The sequence below is a fragment of the Engraulis encrasicolus genome, chromosome 14 (assembly GCF_034702125.1).
Source record: "Engraulis encrasicolus isolate BLACKSEA-1 chromosome 14, IST_EnEncr_1.0, whole genome shotgun sequence".
NCBI lineage: Eukaryota > Metazoa > Chordata > Actinopteri > Clupeiformes > Engraulidae > Engraulis > Engraulis encrasicolus.
Window position 1 is genome coordinate 8,355,385 of NC_085870.1, and position 12,500 is coordinate 8,367,884.

General features: G+C 44.1%; 1 protein-coding gene across 1 annotated transcript in view; it reads right to left on the reverse strand.

Annotated features, from left to right (window-relative positions):
- The window catches only part of nckap1l (NCK associated protein 1 like), a 56,169-nt gene extending 46,306 nt beyond the window's left edge, over positions 1–9,863 (reverse strand). Inside the window, exons 1-6 of the mRNA XM_063214857.1 lie at positions 9,464–9,863; positions 8,055–8,165; positions 5,846–5,938; positions 5,194–5,250; positions 2,682–2,824; positions 1,518–1,608 (exon numbers count right to left, since the gene is read on the reverse strand). Coding sequence (XP_063070927.1) covers positions 1,518–1,608; positions 2,682–2,824; positions 5,194–5,250; positions 5,846–5,938; positions 8,055–8,165; positions 9,464–9,553 — 585 coding nt within the window. The 5' untranslated portion in view covers positions 9,554–9,863. The remainder of the gene's footprint in view (positions 1–1,517; positions 1,609–2,681; positions 2,825–5,193; positions 5,251–5,845; positions 5,939–8,054; positions 8,166–9,463) is intronic.
- Positions 9,864–12,500: the final 2,637 nt, after the last annotated feature.

The window sequence follows — 12,500 nt, forward strand, 5'->3', positions numbered from 1 at the left end:
ACATACTTTTTATTCACATTTACAAGCCTGTCTTATTTTGTCGAAAATATGACTTCAGACATGTTTGGCTTTGTAGTAATGTTACATATATAGTCTTCTGCTAGCTTGTCTTGGAAAAGTAGAAATCCCTTTGCGGACCACCTGAGCTCTGTCGCGGACCACTAGTGGTCCCCAGACCACACTTTGAGAATCACTGCTGTAAAGCCATATTATCTGAAGTGCTCAAGGGACTTATGGCTCACTTTAATTATGCCTGGAATTCATACAGTAGTAGTGCAGGTGGTCTGGCTGTCTGGCTGTGTGTCCTAGTCTAATCAGTCCATGACCCCAGTACATACCTGTCAACTTTGAGCTCCCAAAATCCGGGAAAATTCCCATATTTTAAGCCAAAATCCGGGAAATTTTCTCAAGGCCAAATTCTGACAGTCAACGCAAGGGATGACTAGGACAGATCGGACGGTGTGTGAGCCTGTAGACAGTAGGCTACTGTCTAAATTCCCTCAGCACACGTTCTACAGCGTGGAGAAACGCAATGAGTTTCTTCTTGTTGTTCTGTCGCACAAGTTGTCTGTTCGTGCAAAACTGGTACAGGTTGTGATTAGGTTAATCGCATGATTCGCTGTTCCGAGGCTGTTATGCGTTGCATGAACTGACGGTTTCTGAGGAAAAGAGTGGGCGCACGCGCTACGGAGCTTGAGGGTGACAGCTCGAATTTTCAAGGAACTTCAATTCTTGGTGTCATATCTGGCCTACAATCTTTTGGCAGGTAGCTGGATAAGCAAAAAGTATCTCTCTTCAAGAGGGGGTGTGGCTCGTCGGACAGGGCCGTGGGTATAATTACTGGACTGACAGTGTTTTTTGATAATGTGAAAAATCCGGGATATTTCCGGGAAAAAAATGAAATCGGGAAGAAATCGGGAAACGAGTCAAAATTAGGAAAAATTAGTTTCCCAGGAAATTAGGGATGGTTGACAGGTATGCCCCAGTAAGGATTCCCTGAAGTACCATTTTCGTCTGGGTCTGGTAGTCTACCACGTTGTACCAGGTTGTAGTTTGGCATATTTTAGCAATGGGTGCATTTTGGCCAAACGTCAGACAGAGATTGGGTCAAATCAGATCCAATCATTTCAACGTTCAACAGAGTTCACCCCCTCACCCGAAATCGGTGCTGAGTTATTCAAAGTCTCGACCCTCTGTGCGAAATTATTAGACAAGTAAGTAAGCAAGACAAGGCAAATCTTTTTCTGTCTCTCTATCTGTAATGTACCATGGTGATACTGTGACGATGCACTTGGTTTTATTTTATTGTATTATTATTTTTACCTTGTGTTTTATCTTAATGTTTTAAATGTTTTTGACTCTAATTTATTTCCTTCTTTCTTCCCTGTTTCCTTTCATTTACATTTGTTAACTTTGTGAAGCACATTGAGTTGCACCTGTGTATGAAATGCGCTATATAAATAAACTTGCCTTGCCTTGGTAAAGTGACTTTTACTCAAGCATTTTGTTCATCTCACCTTGGTGTGAGGGCCAAACTCCTCAGTGAGCTTTTTCATGGGGTGATCATATTCTGCAATCATTTGCCCAAGACGGGGGTAAGCAGGATCACTGCAACAAAGGTTAGTTAATGGGTTAGTTCATGTCATTATTGCTCAACTAAAGTGACATCCAAAACATGCTATTATTGCCATAACCAAAGCAGGACCTTGCCAGTAGCACGACACATGTGGGCGTTTGTGAAAGATCAGAGATGGCTGTGTTCTGATACATACGTACTCAGGTCTATTTTATTTGGCTAGCGGTGCATCATAAAAACAGCCCCTTGTATTATTCAATCAGATACATTTTGCTGTTTTTGTTTTATGGCAGACAGCCACTCAACGGGTGGCCCCCATGTGCCAATAGGCCACCCCGGAGTTCCATTTGAAAAGGTTAACTGGAAACTGCTGACGTTCCAACCAATTAGACCTCAATTAGTTTGGGGAAGGTGGGGGTAACGGGAAGGGGGGGTGGGTGCTGCGATGTGTAATCATGGGCAATCACGGGTAATGGCGGTGGAGAGGAGATGCCATTTTGGTTCATGTATTCCGAATGGAATCGGCTCTTATCACGACACATTGGTTGCTAGGCAGCCACCGTCAGTGTCATCGGTGACACAGTTGATCAGTCATTCTCCCGCCAAACGATCTGTTTAGATTACTCAGGAGTTGTATCATTCGAGCAGCTTGACAGAGATAGACAACAGGGTTTGTATGTGTGTTTGTGTGAGAGCTGCAGTTGTGTTGCAATACTCGGTAATGTGACACTTAATTTGACTTTGCTCTGGGCTTATAAATCATTGGAAATTGTGAGTTCTAGACGCAGATGTGTCTGCCTTTGTGCATGGAAAGAGGACACGAGTGAATGAGAGAAACAGCCAGATGGAGAGTAGAAGGACAGAAGGGAAAAACACAGGGGTGCATTTCTCGAAAGCGTAGTTGCTAACTACGGTAGGTACTTTGTTGGTTGCAATGCAATTTCCCATTGGCAACTACCCAAGTTGCTAACTGCTAACAACTACGCTTTCGAGAAATGCACCCAGGAGAGGTGATGTTGTAGTCTGCAGAGGTCAGCGGTGAGCGGCGCTAATGGAGCTTGATAAAGACAGGCAGGACATTATCCGGTCTGCCAGATGAGATTACCTGGTCCCATTGGACATCTCGTGGGCACAGTTGTACATTCCCACCAGGACCTTCTTCTCGTCCACGCGGGACAGCATGAGGATGACCGAGGCGTAGGTCACTATCAGGTCCAGGTAGCTCTTGGTGAAGTCAAAGTTGATTGCCTGGTGTAAGGGTAAAGAAGTCCATGAGTACAGCTGTGACATTGACATCGTAACCCATTGAAACTAACTTTCCCTTGAAAATGAAAGCAAGTGTGAATAGTGAATTTACTGACAGAAGGAATATAAAATTAGATTATGGCTTATTGCGGTATGTAAGGAACGACTAAGTTAAAGATAGTGCAGAGGTCTGGAGGCAATATGATTAGTACATCATCAAGGTGTTAGTCGAACATGAGCCATATTTTTTCCAGCCGACCATCAGCAAATAAGCCAAATTATTATTATCTGCCAAAGCACATTTTCTCCCCGCATTTGGCAAGTGCTGGGTGCTCATTTTAAACCCTGCCAGTAGCTATTACACTGCAGCATCTCTCTGTCTGTTCCAGGCCAGACTAGCATGGCTTTGACCTCTGGGCAATGCATGTGGAGTCAAGTAGAGGCATGAAGCCTATGAATGCATTCCAATATGCGACCTTGCGCTTGCGCTCCACTTGTGCTTGTGGCCTCACGTTTTGCTGATGCCCCGCGTCCGTGGAGAAAACAAATAAGTTTCCCCGCTGTCAGCCTAGCCAAAACAATTTTTGGGGGACTATTCTTCCTTCACCATCCAGTTTTCAAATGAGAAAATAACTTTACAATTGAGCTTTTGCGAGATATTGAAATATAATACTGTTGTCAGTGATGTCATCATGACATATTACTTCCTGGTACGAGGCCACAAGCACAAGTGGAGGATGCAAGGTCGCATATTGGAACGCACCCTATGTGTGGAAGCTGTTCACGCCTGCTAGGCTGCAAATACTCTGGATGGCTTATGTAAGGTATGAAGCTATGGCTGAGCTTGCAGGGGTTAAGTCATGATGACACATGCATCACCATAAGAAGGGTCAACCTGAGTTCAGCGCCACTGGTGATCTAGTGATGTAATACAGTGCAATATCAGAGGGTATGCTAGATATACAGTAGCGTTGCAGCTAGCGTAGCAAACGAGGCTGTTGTTAGCAATGTCTTGCAACTGATCTTTTGACACATTGCTACACTACTTTATGACGAGGTGCTGCGAAAGAGATGCAGGCTATGTCTCAAATCACACACTTGTGTCAGTGCACTGACAGTCAGTGCACAGTGCACACAGTGCACTGGGGTCTTCAGTGCATAGTGTTGTGGAAAATTTTGAGCACTATGCACTGTGCCCTCGCTGGAAGTGATGGCTGAGCTTGGCATTAGCTCGCCAAAATATGAGTTGGCTACTGTTAACAATGCACAGCATCTGGTGCTTGTATTTCCATGTCCTTCACCCCAAAGGACAACAATCACTCATACAATACTTTGGTTGGCATGAAAAGGTTGGTGTCCCATCAACAGTAGTTACAGAATTAGGAGACCGTTGACCAAACTCTTCTACTGAACTGAATGCCACATTTCCTCTGTGTCATTGTCAACATGGCAGCCGTTTAGTGTGTGCAGTGTCCATCATTCAAGCACTGCATTTTTCCGCCATTGTTAGGGGATCATCCTGGCACTTTCAGTGCACTGGCTCAACTGAATTTTTCAGCGTGAGCGCCCTAGGCACTGAAAAGCAGTGCCGAAGTGCCGAAGTGCACAAGTGCGTGATTTGAGACACAGCCGCAGTCAATATATATGGCATGATAATATGGCATGGTGAAGTGTATGACGTGTGACATGTGAAGTGAGGTACACAATGTTGGAATATGAATGGCATCCTTCACCTGTGATGGACTTCCCTTTCCAGTTTCCAGTTTATAACCATAACTTTAAGTCACTTTAGAGAGTATACTATAGAACCATACTACCTCTGCATTATATTTAGAGACTATGTTTCCTCTGTTCAGTTTTTATGGAAAACCTCTCAGTTGGTCTGAGGTGAGGAGAGAGGGTACGCTTTTATTTGTGCTGACACTGGGGCGGTTTGGCTGCGTGCGTGTGCATGTGTGCTGAGGTGCAAGGATCATGTTACTAAGAGAATATGATGAAAGCTTGAGTCAGAAATTGGCTGCGTCAACCTCTAGTGAGGTATCTGCCAGGTTGCCATCGATTTCATTTTGTTGCCCAGAACTCAATTCTGTCACACTTTTGCTTTTGTATGAGTAAGAGGCATGTCTAATTCCAGATCAGTCAATATGTCATTTGGAGCTTGCTATTGTTCAGTCAGTTTTGCAGCCCAATCCAAACAATCTCTTTACTTTTTGATATCCAAGTAAGTTTAAAAGCACTCCTCACTCCCAAAATGTATCAAATGGAGCATTGAGGTGTTGTTACAAAGTGATTATCCCCTCATCTAAATGGTAAATGGACTGCATTTAAATGGACTGCATTCAGGTAACTGAAGTGTGTTAAATTGTACTTACAATATTGAAGAAGCATTGGCAGGCATCTATCGTATTCAGCAACTCATAAACGTGGTCCTAAAACAACAGTGTCATAAAAAAAGACATTCATTATTTTCACGAAAGAAGAAATAATCTCGAATCACAAAAGGAGGACACATGTTTACTTGGCACGAACAACCCCGTGAATGAATCACTGCCTGAATAGAAGCCAATTACTGTAATTATTTTGTTCCAACAGATGAGTCATAAAATGGGCCTTTCAAACAACCAGCACTTGCTGTTGGAAAGAAAAAATCAAAGCGAGTCCAATCGAAACAACAAGTGACAACTGACAAGTATGTCCTTTTCCCTCGTCCTCATTAGCATCATTTGAATTGTGACAGCTAACCATTCTCTCATGACTCTGGCTTCCATCACAGAAATCCAACAGTGCTTTGCAAAAACTAGAGTGAGTTGGTTGGTCTTTACCAAAATGACCCCTTCACCTCAGGTGCCAGTGGCCTTTTGGGTTTCAAAATTAGTTCTGGAGGAAAGGGTCAGGGGTTGAGGGGGGATGGTGGGCGTTGAGGGGTATGCCGTCTGGTCTGACACAGATGACCACCACCGTACAGGGTTTTGATAAATTGTCGTGTGAAAAGATCAAGACACGGGCATGATTAAAGAGCCTTACCCTGAACTCCATGACGTCAATGAAGGAGTCGTAGTAGCTGCTCAGGACCTCCAGCACGGCCGACTTCTGTTTCTGCACACCGCTCAGCTGTTGCTGTGGAGACCACCACCCAATAGGGTTGCATTAGCATACAGTAGTAGGTATTGATTAATGATCGCTAATTTAATATGTTCCCAAATTACATTACATGACATTACACTTAGCCGAAGTAGTCATCCGAACCGGCTTACCGCTATTACAGGGTATTGATTACAGTCCCTGAAGCAATGTGGGGATGAGTTGACTTGCTCATGGGTAATTCATCTACCGTATGGATAAATGTGTATGGATGGGACACACACACTCTAAGGGTGGAGTTCAAATATGCAACCCTCTGATTCAAAGACCAAGTTCCTAACCTTTAGGACACAGTATACAACATATGACTAGTGTCATTCTTAACCATACCCTTCTAATATGCTGTATAATATTGTGATAATCTGACAACACCAAAAAACGCAAAATATTGATTGGTCTGACTGATTCCAATTGCTTTATGCAGTAATTGAGCTGAGTTGATGTCAGTCCTAACTACAGTATACCCTTTAAAAAGCTATATATTTTTGATATTGTGTATAAAAACTTGTATTTGTCATGACCAGAGAGGGTTGCTTCAGTATGAAGTTACTGTATTTATTGTCATTAGCCACAGTGAACACGAATTCCCAATTACTGTATGCACTGTAGTTAGTAGTGCATAATAAATACCAATGATCTCCATATTCTCCTACAGCAGTGATTCTCAAAGTGTGGTCCGGGGACCACTGGTGGTCCGCGACAGAGCTCAGGTGGTCCGTGATGGGCTAGCAGTAGGCTATATTTTTAACATTAGGCCTATTACACAGCTAAACATAGCTTCACCACAAAAATACAGACTTGTAATGTGATTGAAAAGTAACTGATCTGCATCGAAATTAGCAGTAGGCTATCAAATTCGCACCCGTCAACTGTGAATTCGGTTGACAGGTGGTCCCTGAACATTTTTGGGGGGACAAAGTGGTCCTCGATCTGAAGAACTTTGAGAATCACTGTCCTACAGTGACAGACTGGTACTATGAAATGTGGGCAGCTGGTGGAGGGAAATGCCATGGGGGCTGCTTTTTGTTCCCAGTCTGCCATTACAGTGCGTCCATAATCTGCAGTGTGTTGTTCTGTATGTTTAATCTTAGATGCTATTCTGCATTTTCATCATCAGCATGAAAATATAAATTGCTCTGACCCATAGTTATATTCCAAAATATTCCCACATGCAGTGCAGTACACCAGTCCTAACCTTATTCTCCTTATGTGCCGACGTATAGTGTAGAATAGTCATGGTCAAAGAGCAGTGTAATAGCAGGACATAATATGCTATTGATTGCTTCAATACATGTAGTGTGTACAGTGTTGTGGTTTTAAACACCACAAGAATAGAATGAACTCACCCATGCTACGTTAACAAAAGGCTGCCGCTGAAGTGCTTGGGCGGGCAGTTTATCTGGTGAAGTTCCCCAGTTGAAAATGCAGCTATTTATAGCAGCATTGAATTATTAATGTTCGAAAAGAAAGTCATGCATGTGTGAGCAAAGCAAACTCCCCTCGGAAGCTTTTGTCTTCTCTACACTTTTCTTGTCACTCACAAGCTGTGCGTACATGCTTTCTGCGGCACGGTGGCTTGTCAACACCCATCCTCCTCACCCCCCTACACCCTCTCCACACCCCTACCCACTACACCCTATCCTAGACAACGTTTGCAACGAGAACCGACGTCAGTGTGCATGACATTGACACGTGACAAGTGAATGACACTGTGAAGACAGAACCCTGCGATCGGAACCTCGTCTTCTAGAACGAGAACCTTCAAAAAAGCCACACTTGAGAGGAGCATAGATCCACAAGTACCTGCCAACCAGTGGAAGAGTACATGTGACGTGGATGAGCAGCATAGCTGGCAGCCAGCGGTGTAGTCTACTTTATTGAAGTGGGTATACTGTATATTTGAGCATTTTTTGAAGTGGGTATATTGTATATATTTGTGCTATTCAAAACAATGGATCAATCAATTTTAAGTGGGTATACTGAAATCCCTGAAATTTAGAAGTGGGTATGCTCCGTATAGCCGCGTTCTTCGTAGACTACACCACTGCAGGCAGCACAAGGACGTGCCTCACATCCCAAACAGTATACTCACAGTTGATCCCCTGAAGTCGATGTTGGGGAATTTCTTGTTGATGTGCTTAATGGCAGACTCCATGGCCTTGTCTGTCAGGAAGCTAGGCTTGGCTTTAGGGTCTGCACATGTCTGTGGAAGAGAGGAACAAAGGGCAGTCAGAGTGGCACTGGGAAACTTGCAAGCAAGCGAGCAAGCACTCAGAGTTGTCATACTCGTCAAAGCCAGTCATGTCAAGCCGGAAGTCGATTACAGCTTTGTGTTGTTTGATGTTTTTTTTTTTTCATGGGATTTCTCATGCCATATTTCAGGGCGTTTGTGCTTGGTATGGTAATACTCTGATCCAGTTTTCTCGTTTCTCCACTCACACTTCCATGTCAGGGCACCTCTCTAAAGCTTACTTTGATAGACTGTCATAGACACTCAAGTGTAATTTGTTGTAATATACTGCAGTGGGAGATTGTGTGTACATTGAAAGCAGACTCGAGTTGGTTGTCACCTTCTCTCATCACCAGACTCTATTTGAGTGTGACAAGGACACCCTCACTTCCTGTGTGCACTTCCTCTTTCGCTTGCTGTGTCTTCAGATAGTTAGAGCAGACTTCAAGAATTCAAGACTTGAGTTCAACACAACTGCACCGATTAAACACAGGACCAATGCACAAAATACATGTCAACATAGCCGAAATGCTGAGCCTATGGAACTCACATGATATAGGACAATGACATAGATACACATTCAGTATTCCACTAAAGAATACTTGTGTATATGTATGCTATTACTTAACGACCATTTAATGCCATGATTTTGACATCCCTGTGTGTAATCGTAAAATGACAAATTTCTATTTAAAGATATGTGGTTGGTATTCTCTTGTAAATAGCCTGATTTAGAAACATTTTCTCACAGAAAAGGCAGGCTAGGCCACTGCTGTTCAGCCCCTCACTGTGAGTTAAAAACGCTCCTTTGAAGCATGACTAATTACCTTCATAATTAATGTTTTATCAGGATTTGCCTCCAGAAAATGGAACACGGCCTAATGGATTCTTGCACTATTTGGTCCTTAATAAGAAATGTTTCCTCAATGGCCGCTAAAATATTCATATTCTTTGATTCCTGCACCCAGTGCAAAGCAGACCATCAGGTTCCTTATTTTAGGAAAGCATCGAGAGAAGTCCAAAGTCACTGTTCCTTCCTAAGAATGTAATTTAACTCTCCCGATGTGTGAAGATTCTCTCTCGTCCAGGTTCTTCCTGAGTCAAAGGAGCTGAGAGGATACACTGATGGACTTCAGTTTGTTGCTTGAATACACTTGACCTTTCATCAGGTCGGAACCGAAGAAACCGTCTTCAGGCTCCAAAATGAAGTACAATGACGTTTGCTTACAGCTTACGGTAGCTCTTTCGACTCAGTAGTCTTGGGCACTCACCTTCTTTATGTGGTTCATCCGCACCAGCACCCCACGGCCCCTGTCGCACAGCACCGTGAGCTTCTCTGCCAGCTTGTGTTGGTACGCCATGATGCCTCCTGCCCTGTGATGCCGTTTGGGTTGCGACCCGACCGTGGCCACCTGGGGATCACCTCCAACAGCAGGGTTCACTGAGCGTGGCGTGATGTGGACAGCGATGACAACCGTGATGTCGTGATGGACAGACTCCACCCTTCAGTTTAGAGCGCTGTCAGGCAGCAGATCCCCAGTCTGGTGGCTCTCAGTCAATGTAGTCATATGTGAACAGGAGCCAGGTCAATTTGAATGTGTGTGTCCCCTGTAAAATCCGGTGGTTTAGTAATTTTTGTCTTTTAGTTCCTTTCTGTTGGGGGCCCTCTATTTTGTTCCCTTTTTTAGCAGCCTCGTTTTGACTTGAGCCGTCTGTCATCTGTGGCTTCACTGCTGCAAAGAACTTCCTGTCTGTAACGAAACTCTTGCCTGACTGCACAGCAGTCTCTCTCACACCAGCAGTTCTGTTTTTTCTCTCACTAGCACAGTTGCTAAGGAATATTTGTAGTTTGAGGAAGCGTTCCAATGTAGAAGTAGATATTTAATCATTACACAGCAGTGGAAGTTATCTATGCCATTTAAAAACAAACTTCAGAAGAAAAAAAAAATGATTGTGCAAATGGGGAAGTCAAAGTGTCAGTGTCAGTTCCATGTTTGGACACTAGATGGGGCCCTGCTCCTCTAAATGAGCGAGAACCCCTGGGCATCTGGGCCCTGCATTTCTGCAAATCTTTTCAATTCTCAGACCAGTCCTCCTCCCAGCCTTCAATCATTCTTGAAACCTGAACTGGTATGGGAAAGGCAGCTCGCGCTGGCTCTGGATCCGTTGCTGAAGGGCCCAGCCTGTTGTCACTCTCCAAAACGTTCCATTCCCTCAGCCCCGAAGTGAATGCACCGGTCCAAATCACCCAAGCACTCCTCGCTGCATCTCTATATAATATCCAGACCTGAGATTTTATTGATGACTCAGAGAGTTTTCCATCTCCTTCCACCTCGAGGAAGGAAGGAAGATATATATGGTGGGAATTATTTTAAGGTGCGAGAAATTATTTTAAGGACGTAGGGTTTTTTTCTTCTTCAATTTAGCCTTTGCCTGCCAAAATAGCTACACAGACAGTGATTAATTGCACTGAGAATTGGATTAGCCAACTATGAAATAGAGCCCCTCCCCATTTGTTTGTTTATGATAATTGTGACGGGACTTTGTGTCACGTCTTTTGTGTCTTCTTTGCTCTTTTTTCTGCCAACTTCTGCAAGCATTCTGCCTCTCATTTGACCTACTCAGTGGACTCAAGAGGTCACTTGTTGTCTCCTGTGAGTGCGTGCATGCGTGCATGCGTACGTGCGTGCATGTGTGTGAGCCTCTGTGTGAACGTGTGTGTGTGCGTGCGTGCGTGCGTGCATGCGTACGTGCGTTCATGTGTGTGAGCCTCTGTGAACGTGTGTGTCTGTGTGTGTGTGTGTGCGTGCGTGCATGTGTGAGTGCTTGCGTGCGTGTGTGTAGGTCTGTCTGTCTTTCTGCCTGTCTGTCTTTCTGTCTGTGCCCAAATGACTCCTATTGTGTAGTGTGTGTGTGTCTGTCTGTGTGTGTGTGTGTGTGTGTGTGTGTGTGTGCGTGTGTGTGTGTGTGTGTGTGTGCGTGTGTGTGTGTAGGTCTGTACTTCTTTCTGTGTGTGTGTGTGTGTGTGTGTGTGTGTGTTGTGTGTGTGTGTGTGTGTGTGTGTGTGTGTGTGTGTGTGTGTGTGTGTGTGTGTGTGTGCGCGTGTGTGTGTTTGTGTGTTGCAGTAGAAAGGCCGACTGCGTCAGGGGAAGAGGAGGGTAGAGCAGGGGAGGGGCTTTGGCTCCTGTCTGTAGCCCAGATGGCAAAGCTGAGGAATGGGGTGGGGATGGCAGGATGAGAGAGAGAGAGAGAGAGAGAGAGAGAGAGAGAGAGAGAGTACATAGAGAGACAGAAAGAAGGAAGAGAGCAATAGAGAGAGAGAGAGAGAGAGAGAAAGAAGGGGCAGAGAGATAATGAGAAAGAGAGACAGGGACAGCAAGAAAGGGAGAGTGAGATGAGAGAAAGAGAGACAGAGATAAAGAGAAAAAGTCAGTTATCGCGAGAGAGGGAGAGAGAGAGGGAAAGAGAGAAGAGACATGTGGCTTAGGCCTCCTTCATATGTGCACAGTAATTAGGGGTGCCGACAGGAGGGGACAAAAGGGACAGTTGTCCCGGGCCCAAGGAGAGATGGGGCCCAGAATTGGTTCCTCATTACATTGCATCTATTGGGCAAATGACATTGTCCCGGGCCTGGCCAAAGCTGTCAGCGGCTGTGACAGTAATATCCTCCCCATTCTTTTTCCCCTTCTCCTGTATTTGCACTGTGCTTCATGTGATGCTATCACACTATCACATCTAACTCCCATATTTATAATACAAGGTCTGTAACGACAGGGACATTTGTAGTATCCAGTGCAAATACCAATGCCCTACAAAGAACAGTGGGATACAGAGCGATCACTGCATGGAACAGTATGCCAACCTTTATCACACAAATAAGTTCTAAAGCCAGTTTTAAAAAACAAGTCAAGATATTTTTAGGAAAGAGTTATTTTTAAGAGGGTAGATGTTTATATTGATACATTTATATTTATTAGCAGGCTGTATTAAATTGTGTAATTTGAATGTATTTTGCTTATAGCCTATTGTAATATGTTATTGTATTGTTTTTTTTTGTCTGATCTTCAGATGTAATTTTTATACTATAATGAACTGATTTTATTGAAGAAAAGGACCCCATGAAGAATAGCTGTGGCATTGCCACAGCTAATGGGGATCCAACAAATAAACAAATAAACAAATAAACTGCAGTAGGCTAGTGCTGGGTCACACTTCAGTACCAGTTTGTGTTTAAAAGACCCTCGCCGAATGCATCCGGTTTGGAGAGACCCAGCACTGGGTACCGAGAGACCCACACTGACTGAGCCA